This window comes from Zeus faber (assembly GCF_960531495.2).
Source record: "Zeus faber genome assembly, chromosome: 6".
NCBI lineage: Eukaryota > Metazoa > Chordata > Actinopteri > Zeiformes > Zeidae > Zeus > Zeus faber.
The window spans coordinates 11,461,342-11,481,815 of record NC_137201.1 but is presented as its reverse complement, the minus strand read 5'-3'; the positions used below and the strand labels follow the sequence as shown (position 1 = coordinate 11,481,815).

The 20,474-nt window shown below is 50.3% G+C and overlaps 1 protein-coding gene across 1 annotated transcript in view; it reads right to left on the bottom strand.

Moving 5' to 3' along the window:
- znf423 (zinc finger protein 423) overlaps positions 1–20,474 on the bottom strand; it is a 153,317-nt gene that overhangs the window by 64,483 nt on the left and 68,360 nt on the right. Inside the window, 22 exon segments of the mRNA XM_080001986.1 lie at positions 9,482–9,566; positions 10,828–11,041; positions 11,149–11,570; positions 12,317–12,501; positions 13,361–13,909; positions 14,089–14,239; positions 14,462–14,995; positions 15,336–15,517; positions 15,933–16,307; positions 16,504–16,521; positions 16,524–16,695; positions 16,697–16,787; positions 17,033–17,240; positions 17,243–17,306; positions 17,498–17,573; positions 18,429–18,510; positions 18,783–18,834; positions 18,840–18,853; positions 18,856–18,883; positions 18,885–18,906; positions 19,178–19,313; positions 19,316–19,354. Of these exon segments, the coding sequence (XP_079858112.1) occupies positions 9,482–9,566; positions 10,828–11,041; positions 11,149–11,570; positions 12,317–12,501; positions 13,361–13,909; positions 14,089–14,239; positions 14,462–14,995; positions 15,336–15,517; positions 15,933–16,307; positions 16,504–16,521; positions 16,524–16,695; positions 16,697–16,787; positions 17,033–17,240; positions 17,243–17,306; positions 17,498–17,573; positions 18,429–18,510; positions 18,783–18,834; positions 18,840–18,853; positions 18,856–18,883; positions 18,885–18,906; positions 19,178–19,313; positions 19,316–19,354 (3,699 nt within the window).

Genomic DNA, 20,474 nt, shown 5'->3' with positions numbered 1-20,474 from the left:
TCAAACTCCCCCGACCCCAAATATGCACACCTCAATCTTATGTCAACCTGTCACACACACACACACACACACACACACACACACACTTGAAAAAGTGTGATAATGCCCCCATCGCTGCACACACAAATGCATTCTCTTGCCACCAGCTGCGACAGATGTGGCTGTCACAGGAGAAAATGAATTCAGAATAGTTAGTGAATTAAGGAGGGAGCTAATTGTTGCTTGGCCCCTGTTTATGGAGCGCACAAAGGCAAAGCGCCTTGTTTGTCTTATGACAATTAGCCAACAGAGATGGGGGGGGGTGTATGTGTGTGTAGGTGTGTTTGTTGCTGCGTGTGCGTAATCATCCCGTCCTTTTTAGCAGCTGGTGCAGCCACACCTGGACGGGTTGAGGGAGGGAGTGAGGAGGTGGGGGGTGGGAGGAGAGAAGTGTGTATGTGTGGTGGGGTGGGGGGATAAGGGTAGGCAGTGGTGTACCGCACACCCATCGCGTCTTTGTGGCAACGCTGAAGATGTGCACGCCGTACGTGTGCGTGTTAGGTAAAGCATCGCGACAGAGACATCATGAGCACAAGGAAAACCCATCCTGTGCTGCGCGCGCCCGCACGCACACAAACACTCACACACACACACACACACACCTTGGTTGTCCTGCTTACACCTCACACTCGTCCCGGGTGCGTTTTCCCTTCCCCCAGCCTGGCGCTGGGACGTGTGTGTGTGTGTGTGTGTGTGTGTGTGTGTGTGTGTCTGTGTGGTGGGTCTGTGTGTGTGTGTGTGTGTGTTCTATTAGGTTTCCAAACTGCTTGTAATGACTGGTAATAAACAGCAGAGGAAGAGGAAGGCAAATCAAGCGAGAAGACGACAAAATGAGCTCTCCCGGGGACTGCCTCGCTCCCAGCATTCCAAAATACATGCATGCCCGCCTGCACACACCCACACCCCAACACACCCACACCCACACACACGCGCACGGTACCACCCTGCAACCGGTATTCACACTGGAGAACACGGAAGAAGGTGATGTCAGGTAAGGGAAGCCATACTGGTCGGGGGGGGGGGGTGGTAACCAGGGGTTACTGGAGAGAGAGGTGAGGCTGAATTGATTGATCCTGCTGGTTTCACACTAAAAGCTTTGGATCAGAACAATCCACTTGATACAGCCACGACCACGTTCCGGAGGTCTTCCAAACAGCACGTTTGTCTCGTAACCTTCACCGACACGCAGGTAATGTTGTCCACGACCGAGCATCGCAATCAGTGTCGCAAACACTCAAAATCCCCCCCCCAAGACACAAACATGGTTGCATCTTGTCTTTCATCCTCCGTCCTCCCCTCGTCCTCTCATCCCTCTCTCTCTCTCCTTCATCTCGCCTTCTGGGGGGGTCCCTCCCCCTCCCACCCTCCAACTCTTTGCTCCCCTGTCCCTTCATTATCCCCCCACGCCACCCCAACCCCCCTCCTGCTTGGTGGTGTCACGGCTGGCTGGCTCCAGGTGGCGAGGGAGGGAGAGAGAGAGAGAAGGGGAGGGAGAGGGAACAGGAGAGAGAGAAAGACACCGAGAGGAGGGAGGCCGGGACGGAAGAATGAAGGGGGGCTGCGCCGTCTGCTCCCATGTCCGTACCATCACAGTGCGGACCGACGCGCTGCTCGCCCGCCCCCACCTTCACACCGTTTCCGAGTCGTCCAGTTGTCCCCCCATCTACTTTCTGCTCTCCTTCCTTCTCTCCATCCTTCCTTTGCTCACACGCCGACTTTCGATTGGGTGTTTACCTGAAGCCGTGTTTTTTTGGTTAACGCGCTTCAAGGCGTACCTCATTCCTCTGCCCAGCGGGGACGGAGGTGATGTGGCTCGTAATAAATATTCAAAACGTGAATCCCTTAAACACCAATGAGGAGAGGAACAGTCCATTCAGTTCTGTGATCTCGAATCCTATTTGCTTCTGACGGTCAGTGGAGACAAACACAAACACGTGCACACGCAGAACGCAAACCAAGACTGAGGAACATAGAGGTTAAGCTCTGGGAGGCTTACACCGCGGGTTGGGTTGCAATAGGGCAGTGGTGAACATCCTCAACGCTGACCAAAACAATAGCCTAGGAGCATGACACACACACACACACACACACACACACACACACACACACACACACACACACACACACACACACACACACACACACACACACACGTGGAGGAATAGAGAATGTCAACACATATACAGGCACACGGATAGCTCTAGATAGTGCCTCAGACAGCAGGCAGACATTACCGGTCGAGCGCATTAAGGATTTGACCCCCAACTCACAGGCAGATGGAGCAAGCCTGAAGCCACATAACAATGTGCACGCTCGCTAAAAGGTCAAATTAACAGGGTCGACTTAACGGTGTTTCGATTTTCAATATTCTAGTAGCAATCATTCTCTGTTATATCTTTACAGACATTGTGTGTAGGAAATAGCGGGCATGGTGCACAGCCAAAAATTCTTAAAAGTTTCAGTGGGAAAGGCTGGTGAGGTCTATCTGCGGCTATCCGAGGCTCGCAAAGGCTCGCGGAGTGCACGGCCGCAAATAGGTAAGTAAAGCTCATGCTGGACACATCATTAGCCACCGCTCTCCGCTGGGACCACTTAGATCCAGGTGAGTGGCTACTCTGTACCTCTGAGGCGTCGCCACCTCCGTGTGGGTGTGTGCGTGTGTGTGTGTGTATGTGTTGGGAGGGGGGTATCTGTGTGTGTGTGTGTGTGTAGGTATGTGTGTGTGTGTGTGTGTGTGTGTGTGTGTGTGTGTGTGTGTGTGTGTGTTGAGGTGTGTGTGTTGGTAGGTGTGTGTGTTGGTAAGTGTGTGTGTGTGTGTGTGTGTGTGTGTGTGTGTGTGTGTGTGTGTGTGTGTGTGTGTGTGAAGGGAGGGGCAGGGAGGATGACGCATGCAGCCAGCAGCAGAGATAGGGGTGGATGAGGAACCGAGGTGAAGTGAGGGGAAGGGCATCGTGGAGAGGATTTGGGGAAGGAAAGAGCAGAACAAATCTGCTTGCCGGTCAGTCGGTGATGGAGCAGCATTCATATATCGAGCTCTGCAGCTCTCTGAAGCAATCAATAGATTCGATAGGAATTTTACGATGATACCAGCGTTCACTGGAGGCCAGATCCGGTTTTAAACTTGTTCAAAGGCTTTCAATCCAGATCTGGCATCGTGACTAAGGTAAAAACTTCCTTCCGAGTGGAACATGCAGAGTGGCGTCCACACATCGTGGTCTTCATATGTTCCCTGTCTCTAACCCCTCCCTACCATCCATCCCGAATGGGGGAATGTTAGTAAATAAATGAAATGCTGATGGGCAGGCGATGAGCGGGGCGGCATGTCGCTGCCCGCTCACAGTGCAGGAGAGATAAATGGGGACAAACCTTGCCGTCGGGCGGGCTCTTCTAGGTGGCCATCCAACAGGCGGGTTTGGTAGGGGTGGAGGAGGGGAGGAGAGAACGCAGGGTTAGTAAGGGCTGAACAGGGGAAATAGGGGGGGGCCTCCTGTCTGGTGGCGGGTGCTGCACCCAGTATCATGAGGGAAGGAGGGAGGGAGGAGGGGATGAAATGAGGGGGGGGGGTTAGGGTGGAGGACTCCGTAACCATTGGGGGCGAGGGGGCCTCGGGGAGAAGGAGAGGAAGAAAACAGAAGATGAGATGGAAAAGAAAGAAGAGTCGAAAGGTTAGACAGGTGATGGCGAGATAGGAAGGAGGTGTGTGTGTGTAGGAAGTAGGAGAGGCAGAGGATGGGGATGGAGACGATCAGATATTGATATGGTGAGGGTCACAAAAAGCGGCAGAAAGTGAGAGGGATTAAAAAGTGCAGGTGAGAGACTCAATCTGATAGGGACAGAAGAGAGAACAAGAGATGCAGTGATGAGAGTGGGAGAGATAAAATGAGAGAGAGAGAGAGAGAGAGAGAGAGAGAGAGAGAGAGGGGGCAGAGAGACATCGGAGGAGGGGAGGGCTTTAGTGAAATGCTGAGATGTGTCGAGGGCAGATGAAAGTAAGGTTCAATTCTGTATGCTAATTGAAGCCCTGTCCCTGATTAGGGCCAATGAAGAGGGGAGATAACATGCTGTGTGTCCGTGCCATGTGTGTGTGTGTGTGTGTGTGTGTGTGTGTGTGTGTGTGTGTGTTTCAGAGGAGAGAAGGTCTCATGCTGTGAAATCTAGACTGAGGTGATTAGTAAGGCATTAGTGGCTGCATGCAACACCCTCAGAACATGCGGTCATGTATGGCAGGGTGTGTGTGTGTGTGTGTGTGTGTGTGTGTGTGTGTGTGTGTGTCAGTGCGTGTATAGTAGGATAATTCAAGGTGGGTGGGTAAGAGAAAGACTGTGTGTGTGTGTGCATGCGTTTCTTGTAATCTGCTCCCTGCCTCCTCAGTTTGCTCCTAAGTGCATCCGCCTACACCCGCAGTTAACACATCATATGTTCATCTGCAAACATTTATTCACACACACACACACACACACACACACACACACACACACACACACACACACACACACACACACACACACACACACACACACACACACACACACACACACACACACACACACACACACAGAGACTAATATCTGACATGTTTTACACACAGTAAAAAATGAGTGGGCAGGTTTATTAAAAGCCACTTGGACACTGTGATTGGCTCATTCACTGCAGTGTGCTGTCACTCCACTACGACTATATTTATACTACGTCCGCTTGTTTCAGCTTTCTCTGCCTGCACTCCCTTTTCCACTCCCCTTTCTTTGTGGCGTGTGTGTGTGTGTGTGTGTGTGTGTGTGTGTGTGTGTGTGTGTGTGTGTGTGTGTGTGTGTGTGTGTGTGTGTGTGTGTCTCCCAGGACCCCACCGCAGCGGTTTTTGTCAAGCTTTATTGTTTTCTGCTGTGCAGCTGCAAACCATGAAGGAACCCTGTTCTTCCCCCACAGGTACGGGTGAAGGTGTGTGTGTGTGTGTGTGTGTGTGTGTGTGTGTGTGTGTGTGCGTGTGTGTACGTGCGCGCAGATTCCCCTTAACACGTGATGGGATATCAGCATCAGCCCTCCAACAAAACCCCTCCAGATCCAAGCGGCCCCGCCATAGATGTTTGAATTTGGCCGAACACGTGAGTTTCACCGTCTACAAATGAGGAATCTTCCGGGTTCAGAGACGGAGGTGAAAAATAAACAAGTTGTTTTGGGTTTTTTTTTTCCTGCACGTTAGTGCGACTCCCAAACAAAGGTTGTTTTAGCGAGCTGCTGTGTAGGTGGAAAGGGGGATGTGGGGCGTAGTGGGCGGCATCCAGACCCCGCACCCAAATAAATAAAAACAAATTAGCATGGGAAGACCTTTGTTGGTGTTTTGTAGATTTTCGCCCTCTTTTTCGGCTCCAACCAACATACTCTGCTCGACCCCCTACCACTCCCACCATGCCCCACACACACACACACACACACAAACACACCTCAACAAAAACCATAAAAGCTTACAAAATTATGCCTGATTCCCTCCCACTACCCATCATCCATCTCTCCCCCATGCAGTGCCCGCCATGAGCTTGGCGCTATCGGAAGCCACAATAACTGAGCGGCACTGTGATCACACACACACACACACACACACACACACACACACACACACACACACACACACACACACACACACACACACACACACACACACACACACACACACACACACAAAGTTGGACAGCCTGGGTACCTGCACAGATACATACATACACACACGGACGTGAAAACACAAAGCAGCGTGTACTCCTTCCTCCACTCTCACAAACCCACACAGCTAAACACACACATAGCTCACAATGTGTTGGAGGGGGGGTGTGCTGACGCCAACACAAGTTCATATTTGAGGATGATGAAGGTAAATCGATGAATGAGGGAAAGTATGGAGCGAAAACACACGGAAAACAGGGGGGGGTTTCTTTATTTATTTTTAATAATGCGTGTTACTCACTCGTTACACCAATACACAATATGTGCACACAGTAAAGGATGTGAACCTCAGTGGAAGAACCCCCCCCCCTTACCACACCCCCCTGCCTCTTTCTCACACACACACACACACACACACACACACACACACACACACACACACACACACACACACACACACACACACACACACACACACACACACACACACACACACACACACACACACACACACACACACACACTAAATTCTCCAAAGGCAAGCTACTTCCTCAGGCAAAAACAGATAACTCCATCTCTCCTTCCTCTCCCCTGCCTATTTTCCTCTCTTTCTCAGTGAGTGGGAGAGATGGATTATGGCTATGGTGTGTGTGTGTGTGTGTATGTGTGTGTGTGTGTGCATGTGTGTAGGCAAGCGGTGTGCTGGGTGATGTGGGGTGGGTACCACAAAGGGCGGCTCTGATAACCGTCAGACTTCTCCCACAAACGCCGCACGATGTCAGAGGTGAACTCCGAAAAAAACAACAAAACACAAAAAAAAACAAAAACAAAAAAAACAAACGATGAAAGGAATTCCATCCAACCATCCATTTTCCAAAGCTTCAATTTCTAAAGGCGAGTTTCCAAAAAAGAAGATGGAATTCCGATGTTTCATTTATGTCCCATTAGCCTCCTCCACCCAACTCTGCCTTCTTACCTAATTGTCTCTCTCGCGCTCTCCGTGTGTCTCTCGCCCAGTGTCCTTTCTCGCCCTGTCTCTCTGTGGAGTGGGGCGTCAACCTCCTGGTGGTTTAATTAACTTGTGCGCTCCGTCAGGGCTCGGGCTACCAGGAGCAGGAAGAGGGGGCGGCGGGGGGTCTCATGTCACACAGAATAAGAGCCTTAATATACGTTTAAACCCCCCCGCCCCCTCCACCCTTTAATTTTAGTCTGGTTGTGCTCGTAGCCGAAGGACCCTGAGGAGTTTGGTTGCGTTTTAATCATTTCAAGCCTGTTTGAAAGGGTCGCACATGGACACAGAGCGTTGGGGTGGAGGGTGGGTGGGTTGGTGGAGTCGGACCGTCCTCGCAGCACGGTCACTCGGCCGCTCGCGGTACTCTTCCGCTGTCTCGCAGACTGACCAATCAATAGCGGCTCATGTTTGCGGCCGCCTGCGTGGGAAACACTCTGTGCCGTGACCCCCGGTAGCTCATCACGTTGTGGCGCCGTCTCTCCCTCTGACAGGATAATTAGCGGGACGGCACAGGTGAATTAGCCCCGGTGCTTTGCGACAATCACATTAGTGGATTTGATTAGGCGGTAGGAGGCAGCCTCCCCCGCCAGCCCCCGCCGCTCCCCAGTCCCCGAACCGGACAGGAAGCGCAGCGTCGGGCGCTCACTAAATACCCGATCACCAACCGGGAAGTCCGAGTTGGAGGCAATGCACAAAGTGGGTTGTTTATCTTGTCCTGCAGAGTTGTGTAGAGTCTTATCAGCTTGGCTTTTGGGAAGGAAAAAAAAACAAAAAAAAAAACCGCTTCGGCAAACTCTCACAACGCACGTCGACAACGGTCTGAGGCACGGGAGGAGTTAACACGGGGAACACATCGCAAGTCACACAAGCACATGTTCCAGTGGCGTGGCGGAGGATGTTTAGGGGCGTTGATGTGTATTCGTGTGTGTGTGTGTGTGTGTGTGTGTGTGTGTGTGTGTGTGTGAAAGATAATTGATATGCGGTGTCACTTCCTCCGTAATTGATGAGGAGGGAGGGGACTCAAAGGGGAGAAGGGAGGAGTGGAAACAGAAAAATTAGGAGCAGAGAATCAGAGAGTCGGAAGAAAATTGACGTTGAAAAAGGTGTTATCTCTCAATTTTCTCACCATCAGCCGCACTGTTCCCCCCCCCCACCCCACAGTAAATGAAACAATAAGAACTGGGCAAGCGCTTAAAAATAATCTGCCTCAATTTCATAATCAATCGGTGCCAGCTTTCTCCACACAATTAGCACGTTAATTAACCCAAAACTGCCTCTGCAGCGTGATGTGTGGACTTGGCGGGGGGGGGGGGGGGGGGGGTAAAGGAAGTGGAACATACCAAAGGGAGGGCATGGGGGAGTGTATGGGAAAAAGGGTTAGAGTAAAAAAAAAAAAAAAGACAGATAGAAGAGAGAGGGAAAGTAAATGTGTGAGAGAAGGCAGGTAAGGGAACAAAGAGAAGAGATGAAGTGAAAAAGAGCGAGAGCGAGCGAGCGAGAGAGAGAGTGTTGGGAACCAATGATATAATAGCATGAATAGAAGGCTGGGAGGGAGGGAGAGATGGAAATGAGGGAGACAGAAAGAGAAAGGAATTGTGTGTGTGTGTGTGTGTGTGTGTGTGTGTGTTGCACCTTGGGGGAGAGTGGTAAAGTTACTCCAGCTGTACTTCTGTTTCAACTCTCTCTCTGCCGTGTCTCCAGACATTACTAGACGACTCAGTGAGACGCCGCAAACACACACCCGCGTGCGCACACACACACACGCGCACACACACACACACACACACACACACACACACACACACACACACACACACACACACACACACACACACACACACACACACAGGGTACATCAGTGACTCTGGGATCGCCTGTCAGGTCTGGGAGGCCGGAGGGGAGTCGCCGCAGACAACCGGCGCTCGTTCCCGGGAGCGACTCGCAGGTCTGCCTCGTTAATCTCCATGACAACAGGGTTGCCACGGCAGCAAATTAGTGAGCGAGCAGCATATTAAAACAAAGAGAGCAATCGCAGGGGGGGAGCTCATGAGAGAACACAGACTCCAGAAGTACAGAGGAACTTCTTTCAGTTAAATAACACAACGCCACAGGTGCCTTCACAGTGCACACGTATTAACGCTGCTTTCTGCGAGAGAGGTTCCGGAGGCGACTGGGAGGGAAGAAAAACAGGGAGGAAGGACACCAGCCATCACCCATTCCTCGGCCGAGCGGAGGCCAAAGCACAAAACAGAAGAATAGAAATGAAAGACAAACCGTGAGTTGTTGACCATTTTCAGCGTATATGGCGTGCCGCTTCGTTCCTGTACAGTTTATATCGTGTTGTGGCATTACTTCCTTTACACATGATGGTTCACCTACCGTCAGTTTTAATTTTGGAAATGAACAATCTGTCCGCTGCTCCAAAAGGTGAGTGAGCAGGTGTGCGCACACACTCTCAACACACACACGCACGCGCGCACACACACACACACACACACACGCACGCGCGCGCGCACACGCGCGCGCGCACGCGCGCGCACACACACACACACACACACACACACACACACACACACACAGCCTGTCAGAAAGAGCTCTCTATTCCACCTGACTCAGACCTGTACTAGCGTGTCCGGAAACGTGTGTGTGTGTGTGCGTGTCTGTGTGAGAGCGAGCACAGATGGCTCTCGTACCAAAGTGTTGAGCTGTTGAGGGTGGAACGTTGAGGAAAAAAAACAAAAAACGAGTGCATGCATACTGATGGAGGGATGAACTCACCGATCATGTGATTGGCCACGTGGATCTGGATCTCTCGCTCCGTCTCAAAGGTCATTTGGCATTTAATACACTGGTAGGTCTTCTTCTACGGACACACACACACACACACACACACACACACACACACACACACACACACACACACACACACACACATACATACACACGAGAGAGAGTCATGATCTGGTCCTTTCATGTTTCATGTCAGTACCTCATATCTTAGTCAAAGAAAAAAAGCCTTTGATTTATGGCGACGGGTTTAAGAAATCGCACAGAATCTCTACTAGATGAACGATAAAGGGAATAGAGAAACAGAGGAACCAAAAACAACAGAAAAAAGACAAAGGGGGGTGTGGATGGAGAGACGGGAGGGAGACGGAGAGCGAGAGAGAGAGCGTCTGCTGAGCCATTCAGAGCACACAGTGATCACTCATGCACAAACACATACAAAATACACAAAGGCCCCACTTCCAGTATCTCTGTGCTCCCCCCAGCCTCCTAGATGGAGAACGCACGCAAACACAGGTCCACATAAACACACACACACACACGTGCACGCACGCACGCACGCACCACTCCTACTTCTTCTGCTTTGTCCTGTTACACTAAGCAGAAACAAAGGTGCAGGTAAGACAGAAGGTCTCTTGGAACTGCCACACACACACACACACACACACACACACACACACACACACACACACACACACAGCCACATTACATCCACAGGTAAATGAAATCATACATACACATAGATAAACACATTCACACAGAGAAACTCTCACACCTACAAATAGAATGTGACGAAAACCCACATGCATGTGCGCACACACCTATTCATACACACGGCCACTCACACACACAGAATGGCATGCGAGCGCACAGGCATGCAGCACGTCCTGGGGAGCCTGACTGTCAATATCAAGTAGAGCGAACAGCTCCCACAATGCCTCAGCACGCCCCAGCTGCAGAACCCAGTGGGGCTCGGCTCCACACACACACACACACACACAGACACACACACACACACACACACACACACACACACACACACACACACACACAGCACAGCAGCAGAACAGCACACTGCCACGTTACATCCATTCCAAAACCTAGGCTGCATTGTGTCCACACATACACAAATAATTTTTAAATCTTTAGTGATTACCACATCGGGTATGATGAGATAATTGTGGTGCCCGTCGTGGGAGTGAAGTCCAGCAACAACCCACAAGCTAAGAGGGACATTCTTCTAAACCCTATGAATCTATGGGCTATTTGCTTATCTATACTGACTGGATACCGGTCTATCTCTAACTTTTCTCCCAGGTGGGTTCATCCCTGCTCACCTTGGGCACGGGCGACGCCTCGGCCTTCTTCCCCACAGCGCTGCTCTCAGGGCTGACCTCCGGGTGGTCGGTCTGGACGTGGCTCTCCAGGTCGTCCACGCTCTCAAACTTCACCCCGCACTCGGGGCACCGGAGTCCGGACAACGCCTTCTCCACCTGGGCCTCACCCGGCGTGGCCGCCCCTCCCTGGCTGGGGCTCTGCCCGTTTGTACCCCTGGTTTGGACGGAAGGACAGCGATGGATTATTCCAGTCATTCATTTCCTCAATTCGAGTCGTCATTTTAATGATCGACCGGACCCACCACCGACAGGGCGTCCTACCTGCTCATGCAGCCGGCGCAGAGCCCGTAAGGCAGCCCGTTGACATCCAGCTTCACAAGCTCCCCTTTGTTCTTGAACTCCTTCAGACACAGGGCGCACTTGTACAGCTTCTGCTGCAGCAGCCCGTTGGGCGAGGAGGAGGCCGAGCCGCTGCCCGCTCCTCCTCCACCCGTGGACCCGCCACCCGTCCCGCCACCCCCCAGCGTGGAGCCGGCCGAGAGCTTCTGCATGTGGAAGGTGCCGTGGATCTTGAGTTCTAGCGTGGAGGTGACGGTCTGCATGCACACCACGCAGCGGAAGCCCGTCAGCGAGTTGCGCAGGTCCGGGTGCATCTGACAGTGCTCGATGAACTCCTCCTCGCTCTGCAGCGGCATCTTGCAGATGCGACACGTCCCCGTGTCCAGGCTCTTGCTGTGGGTCACCTGAGGAGGGGAACGGTTTGATATGGACGTAAGTGAACGACAAAAACAATAATCAAAAAAAAATTGACAACAAAAGTCGAGCACCAGCTGGGAAAGGACAAAACTTTACAAAGAACAACGTCCCTTTGGGAAGATGTGGATTTTGGTGAAATATATTTTAAAGCGCTAATGTTTTATGATAAGAAAACCCAGTTGTAGATCAAAAGCATGATCCACAGTTTTGATTCCTGAATAGATTGTGTATCTTCAATAGCATTTTGTTTATTTCCTTGCACTGTCTCAGAACTGAATTATGAGAGGATTACAGCCACTGTAATTACACTCTGTTGCTGGATAACTGTATGTATTTTTATTATATGCTGGCATCTTCCCCTGTGGCACGTTGCAACAACAAATTGCCTCTCTGAGGACAATTTGACTGGTTTACTTTTAAGTAAGTCTAAATTCAGGATGATCAAAAGAGGGACAGGTACAAAGACACATTTTCTGACGCTTATGCAAACAACACAGGAGACACTCAACTGAAGATGGAGACAAGACGGAAAAATACACACAGGAAACCAGAGGGACGCACAGGAAACCAAAGAGCAGCAGACTGCTGGGAAGCGGCACCCGTTCACAACATTTAATTGCTCAAATATTAACTCTTCAATACAACGCCGGTTAACCTTGACCCAGGTTTGACTCTTAACGGCCCGCTCCCCTACACAGACTCTACTCAATACGTAGCAGTAAAATGGGCGCACCTTGTGTTCCGTGAGGGTCAGCAGGGAGGGGAAGCGCTCGCCACAGATGGGGCACATGTAGTGCTTGGCGGGGCCGCGGTGCGTCTGGGCGTGCTCGCGGAGCCCGCTCTCCGAGAAGAACGTTCTGGAGCACACGTTGCACTTGTGGTTGCCCTTGATGAAGTCCGCCTTCTTCTTGCGAGAGCCTGCCGTTGCAGAATAAAGGTGGCCATCGCATTCAGCAAGTAATGACGTTACAGCGATACCATTAGCAGTAAATGTCTAGCTATATTAGTGATGATCCCCAGGAACTGAGTTTTACATGTTCATCTGTGTTTTTAATGTCAACGGTGAAATTAAAAAATTGGAAAAGATAAACCTTTTTGATTTGTCCTGTTTGCTCTATAAATAGGGCTTGTTGGCGTCATAGCGCACACAGTACCTACAGTAACTGAGCCACTGAGGAATGATAAAAATGCTAATGAGCTATAGCAGCAATTCAGAAAAAAACTGGCATATGAAGCAAAACAGAAAAATAAGAGTTTACGATGCCAATTTAACCCCATCAAAAACATTATAGTGGACCTTAGACAATTCCTCCCTCCCGCTCGGTCGTCAGACTGCACAATGCACAGAATGGCCCTGGCCTCAGTTCGCTGAGAAGGTTCTGCAGACAGCCATCTCAACTCCCATCGCACCGCCACCATTTGCACAATTTGCATGCACATTTGCGGCTAGAAAACTCATTTTCTGTACGTTTTACATTAATAATGAAATCTGCTGCCCATGATATTTTAATGAGGTTAATAGCCTGTCCTCCAGGGAAAGACATTACCTCACAGGACTGTTTATTTGATATACAGTATTCTGTTATTTTCATAGATTTGTACTGTAAGACATTTGCATTGGTAGTACTGCTCATAGCTTGCTGTTGTTTGATGTTTGATTGTTGTATACTTTCAGCTGCCTCTATGACAACATATTTTCAACTGATCTCATCTCCTCTCCACTCTGATGGTGATGCAGGAGAGTTTCATGTGACCCATAGTGTGATCCATTGTTTACCGGCGTCGTCCTCCCCCGGGCGGATGTTGTGGTCTCGCAGGCGGTGGTTCTGCAGCAGGGACTCCATTGTGTAGGCAGCTCCGCAGATGTCACAGGCGTACATGGGCTCGGAGTTGTCCAGCTCCTCCTCGCCGCCACTGGCCTCATGGCTGTTAACCGTGTCTCCTGCCTGCCCTCCTCCTCCACCCACCACCGCGTTCTTCAGCAGCATGTTCTGCAGGTCGGCCTGTTCGGCGGCAGCCACCGACGACCGCTCTGCTACTCCACCTCCGTTCCCGCCACTCCCACCGCCGCGCTTGGAAGACTGCGCCACACCATTAGGTGTCCCATTCTGGCTGCCACCGCCTCCCCCGTTGCCGGTGATGACATTGCCGCCGTCGAAGACACAGTGCTTCTCCCGCAGGTGGCGCTCTAGCAGCATGATGGCTTGGAAGGACTTGCCGCAGAAGCGGCAGTTGAACTTCTTGCTGTGAGTGGTGATGTGGCACTGGAGCTCCACCTCCGTCCCAAACGTCTCCCCGCAGAAGATGCACTTGCGTGGCTTCAGCCCTGCAGGGATGAGAGCCGCTTTAGAGACATTTGTCTGGTGCTTATACATCATGCATTTCAATGGTGCCACATGTTTCCTGTTTGACATATTAAGTCAAACTGATTCAGTCAAATTCAGTTTAACATATTGAGTAAAATTCCGTTGCTTCATTCTACAGCTCACTGTCTGTCTGCAGTACCTGTGCTGAGCCCCCCTGGCAGGCCCGCGCTCTGGCCCAGGTGGTTATGTTTGACGTGGAGCTGCAGGTCCGTCTCCTTCCGGAAGTCCCACGCGCACGCCGTGCAGCGGAACATCTTTTTCTCGTTGCTGTGCTTCACCGCCAGATGCACCTGGACCATGGGAGGGAGAAGAACACCCAGGGTTACGGTTACGTACTTGTTACTGAAACCTTTAATTTGTTTGTGATTCACTGTTGGTTGTAGCAGGAAGGAAGTACAGGCAAATTGAAGAATAGAAAGATGGTCAGGATAGAAAGTCCACAATTGGACTTTCTATCCTGACATTGTGACATTCTGTCCGACCTGTATAACCTGATTAATTATCTCTCTTACCTGTATGGAGACCTTGGAGTCGAAGACCTCCTGGCACAGGGTGCAGTGATACAGGACGAAGGTGTGCATGTCCAGCAGGTGCTTTTGCAGGTCGTCCACCGAGGAGAACTGCTTGTCGCAGCTCTCGCACACGTACTGGGTGGAGGTGGTGGTGTAGTGCACCGTCAGGTGCTGCAGCAGGGCCTCCTGCGACTCAAAGTCCTCCTTATTGCACTGCGGGCAGGACTGGCGGCGCAGCAGCAGCTCCAGGTGCGACTTGAGGTGCGTCTGGAAGCTCTCGAAATTGCCGAAGCGCAGGTCGCACTGGTTGCACGGGTATTCCCCGTTGGAGCCCTGCGCCGAGGGGTCGCCCAACCGGTGGCGCTTTGGGGAGGAGATCTCCACATCAGAGGAGGCAGGGCTCAGGTCGACCATCTTGGCCTGCCGCTTGTTGTTGGCCAGCGGGATGTTCTTATGGTTCTCCTTGATGTGCTTGGTGAGCTTGAGGAGGGAGCCGAAGATGGGCGAGTTGGTGCAGTAGGGACAGGAGTAAACCTGCACGGAGACACCAATGTTCAACTTCACGTCAGATTATAGTTGAGCATTTCAGCAGCTCACAAAGTCATCATTAATTAAAATGAGATTCAGATTGAAATGTAGCGTTGCTTTTTAAGATGTGCACTCACTCGATCCTTTATGAACACAAGCTTGCAGGTCCACAAGTTACAAATGATAAACTTATGAGTTACATATGATAAACTTCCATCTGTGTTAAAACACAGATGGAAGTTTTATCTCAGTTTTGACACTTTCCCATAATTATCTGTTATACAAAAAGCCAAATGTTCCAAAATGTTCTACTCAAAGAGTGTTGACATGGGGGCAGAGCCCTCACCTCCATGAAGGACTGTGATGCAGCCTGCAGAACAGGGGATTCCAGCTTGGTGATGCCCCCACCAGAACCAGCCCCTCCCCCCGAGGCAGAGTTACAGTGGGTCTGCTGGATGTGCTCCGTCAGCGACGACTCCGTCAGGAAGCCCATAGAACACTGGTTGCAGAAGAAGGCGTGGTTTCCCTCTGGGACACAACAGGTAGGTCACAGTAGTTTAGCCATGTGATGTTATGATGTGATTTCAACACCAGGAAAATCCATCTTAGTGCAGTAACTGATCTGTGGAAACTGCCAATTAATACTATTTTACTGCAAAAGAGTTTGTCCTTGAACGCACCTGTACCTGGCCGATAACAAAATTCAGTTGATTAGGATCTTGTTTTCTGATACAGATATACAATATGAGGCTAAACTTAAGCTGTGGTGGTTAGATATGGTGAAGCTAGATTTGTTGCGAGAAGAACTCCTAAGGACAACCCTGAGAACAATAAGCCAGATTCTCATCCTAACAGGCCAGGATTTATTAACTATTTCAATACTGCCCAAATGATCAAATCCATCTGTTCAGGTCCTTTTCTGAACCAAAATACCATAACCCACCTAGCGTGGTGGATCCTGCCACAATACCCCCGGGTAGGCAGTGGGACACCCGGATGTGCTCCTGCAGGGAGTTGATGTCTCCGAACATATCCGGGCAGTAGTTGCAGTGGAACGCAGACACGTTGGCAAACTGCAGCAGGGGGAAGGCCGCAGACGCCACTCCGATGGCGCCTCCGCTGCTCCGGTGGGCCTTGCGTGTGTGCTCGTTGAGGTTATAGAGGGTGGGCAGGGTGTCCAGGCAGAGCTGGCACGTGTGGCTCTGCTGCGGCTTGTCAGCGTGGATGGTTTTGAGGTGGATCTCCAACACCGCCAGGCTGTGGAAGTCTCTCTTGGAGCAGTAAGGGCAGGAATAGGTCACCTTGGACCAGTTACCGCCTGGACAGCGGCAGAAACACAGACCACTTAGGTTGAGACAAATGATTCAATGCACATAGAAATTAACTGAATTTTTTGTGCTTTGGACCGATAAAGAGAATCAGGTGTTACTCTGATAGGAGCGGAGATAAACTCAAATTATTTGTGATCTAAATTTGGCCTCTGACTTCCCCTGGCGACATGGGGGCTCCCTTACCCCCGGTGTGATGACCAGACTCAGGCCGAGCTCTTCCCCGGTGTCGCCTCCCCTCCTGCGGCTCCGCTCGGTGGCCTGAATGGGCTTGAGGGTGGAGTCGGGCGTGGAGCCCCTCTCCAGGCTGGCGCTGGAGTCCGGCGTGGCGGAGCTCATGGAGGCCACGCTGCCCAGCGGCGGGTCCGGACTGGCCGCCGCTGTGGTTGGACGAGTCGGGCTGCCGGTGGCTGTCCATGTGGCAGTAGACGTCCTCGACCGAAGGGAACTGCTCTGAGCAGACGGGACACCTAGAGAGAGAGAGAGAGAGAGAGAGAGAGAGAGAGAGAGAGAGAGAGAGAGAGAGAGAGAGAGAGAGAGAGAGGAGAGAGAGAGAGAGAGAGAGAGAGAGAGAGAGAGAGAGAGAGAGAGAGAGAGAGAGAGAGAGAGAGAGAGAGAGAGAGAGAGAGAGAGAGAGAGTTAAAACTGACATATTTCTAGTCAGGACACAACACACACCACCCTATGGATAACCCCGCCATGCTCCCGGACTCACTTGTGCTTGCGGTTGGCGTGCTGCGTCTCGATGTGCGTGAGCAGCGAGGTCTCGTCCAGGAAGATGTCGGGACAGTGGATGCACTGCAGGTCGGCGCGGTCCGACAGCTGGGGGTGTCTGGTGAGGACGTGCTTCTCCAGCTCGTCCGTCTGGCTGAACGTCTCCTCGCAGTAGTCGCACATGTACAGGTCCTGCTCCGGGTCGCCTCTCCGCCCTTCTTTCCCCCGTCCCGCTCCGCTCTCAGGGCCAGGTGCTCCCTGTTCTTGCGGTGAGCCTGCGGAAAAATTTTGAAATGTAGGGAGCGGAGGAGGCAAAGAGCAACGGGTGAGCAATCTTTTTACTCGTTCATTGCGTGAGCTTAGTGTCCCAGTTTTTTTCCAATGCTATTAAAAACCTTGATAATAACTTAATCGCCGGCAAAAGTAAAAAGTCGAAGCAATATGGATGTTGATGCTAGCACTGTACCTGCATGTGGCTCTGAAGGGAGGAGGTGGAGGAGAAACCACGTTTACACACACTTGCATTTAACGGCTTGCTGGAACTGAAGGGTAGAGAAACAGAAAACATCACAGACAGACAACATTAAAACAGTAAAGTGTCATTGCGGGGGTATAAAAACAAAGAACGTGTTAAGACATGAAAAGCGACTCTTTCACTCACATCAATATGCAGTTAAAATGTTATTGGCCTCAACGTAGATATCAGAGGAGGCGAGTGATATTTTAAACCAGCCAGGAGATCTACGAAGGTAAATATGTTGCAAAATGCAAGAGCTTGTAGTATATGATATGAGAACCTGGAGAACAAAAATCTGAATTTGTATTTTGAAGCTGAACTTTTTTAATTGAAATTTTCACTCACATAAACACAAATTTAGAATTTGATATTTGGATGAATATACTTATATTTACTATTATTTCTACTTTAAGCCATTTTTCAGTACAGCTACAAATCTAGGAACACAACCTCTCATATTTTCATTACAAATTCACAAAATGTCGAATCTGCGGTCCTTAACTTTTGCAACACTTCTTGGGAGAAGCTGTTGCAAAACAGACCTGTGTACCTGTCGCTGTCGATGCGCATGCTAATTCCTGACCGATCACAAGACAGGAGGGTTTTTTTCTTTTTTTGGCTGATGAAAATATCTCGTAATTGACTGTCGTGAAGTTGGATCGATATTCAGATATCCAACAGACATTCGACTGGACCTCGCAGGGGAGAGGGGCTGATCGCGTCCCCGGAATGAGCAGCCCTTAGAGGCCTGTCCCTGTTTCAATGGCGTATTAGGGACCGTCTACAAATTACATGACGCAATAAAAACATTTTTAATACTTTTCTGTCATGTGACTGAGGACACCCAAACTAAGTCTGTATCAGACGAACACAGACGAACCTGTGTGTCTTGAGATGAATCTTGAGATGATCTGAGCGCGAGAAGGCAGCCTCACATTCCTGACAGCTGTACTTCTTGTCCCCTGAGAGGGAAGGAAAAAATCAATCACATTGTTTGGGCCCAAACTAACTCAGACTAAATGTGTGATTCCTTAAGAAGTTCAGTAAACATAAACTTAATGGGACTTTACTTAAATGCAAATGACTATATATTAATAATATCACAAGTTTAGTGTGAGTTGCTGTTGTCTGTGTGTGTGTGTGTGTGTGTGTGTGTGTGTGTGTGTGTGTGTGTGTGTGTGTGTGTGTGTGTGTGTGTGTGTGTGTGTGTGTGTGGACCCACGGTTGTGCCCACCTGTGTGGAGCTTGACGTGGCGGTCTCTGCTCCTCTTGTGTTTGAACAGCCGCTGCAGAAGGTGCACTTGAAGGCAGCTTGTCGCTGTGGATCTGCTCGTGGGCGCTTCAGGTAGCTCAGACGACTGCAGGAGGAGGAAGAAGAGGAAGAGGAGGAGTTCAGAATAGGAATCGGAATGACTCCATTCCGCCGAGCGCATTTACATGTACGAGGAATTTGTCATGGTGATTAGTGGTTGCGGGTCTACAGACAATTGGCATTAAAATAGCTTCACAGTGTGAGGGGGAAAAAAAAATACATTCAAAATGTATTATTATTAATAATAATAATAATAATAATAATAATAATAATAAAATTGAATAAAAAGTAAAAAATTAATAATTACACATTTTTACCTGAAGGACTTGTCGCAGAACTGGCAGGGGTACGGCAGGCCGGCCCCGCCCTCCTCTTCCCCTCCGGTGCCCATGCCCAGGTCGCAGTAGCCATCGCCCAGCTGGGAGGGGGACGCCACGTCCTTGCTGGACGGGACGAGGGCACCCAGGACAGCCCCGCAGGGTCGTCGTCACCATCTGAGAGAGAGAGGGGGAGAGGGAGAGGGAGAGAGACTTTTAAGTCTACAGCATAAGCCTGATTGGATCTATGGAGATTGGAGACAAGATTCATTCACCGTCTTTACTCAAAGAGACAGTAGAGGAGGGACTGTGTGTGTGTATGTGTGTGAGTTGGAAGATCTTTCAGAGGGCAGAGGAAGTATCGAGGAACTTCAGAAGGAAGTAGGAGATATAAACTGAAAAAAAAAAAAAATTTCATTTATCTGAATAAAAACACACACAAACAGTGTCGAACGATCGAAAAAAGACGATCTCTCTCTCTCTCTCTCTCTCTCTCTCATCTCTCTCATCCTCTCTCTCTCTCTCTCATCTCTCTCTCTCATCTCTCTCTCTCATCTCTCCTCTCTCTCTCTCTCTCTCTCTCTCTCTCTCTCTCTCTCTCTCTCTCTCTCTCTCTCTCTCTCAGCAACATCTAAATAGAAGGCTCTGAAAAGTGTGTATCCCCGTCGGAGCTTGGAAATAAGGACACAGTTGTATTTTCTCTCCCGTCACCCTCCCTGTGAGGCCATCTCTCGTTCCGTTCCGTTCCTCCTCTCATGCCCCTGCTCTTCTCACATGAGCCGAGTACCTGAAGTGATTACCTTTGGTAAGCACATTCGGAAGGGCGAGACGCGCGGCGGCCAGGAAGAGAAGGGGTCGATAAAACTCAAAAATGTCTTGAGAGAAAGAAGAGAAAAAAAACGTCCTATATCCATATGTATGATGGGATGGATCGATAAACATCTAAATAAACTGGGCTCCTCTGGTAAATATGCACCAAAAGTCAAACCTAACGCTAAGTTAACGCACGCACACACACACGCACCCGCACACACACACAGAATATGAGACTGTTCTAACCTTAATTTTTAGAAAGCTCTCCAAAGCACACACCATTTTACCTCGGGCGACCCCCCGACTGCAACCACACGTCGTTCACATGAGTGTGTGTGTGTATGTGTGTGTGTGTGTGTGTCATACTCTAATGTGAACTACACCAGGCAGAAAGGGGTTGGAAGTGAGATTGCAGTGATCAATCGATCAGCTGGAAAATGTAGGCGCTGCGATGAGCAAATAGAACACAGCAGGGGGTTGTGGG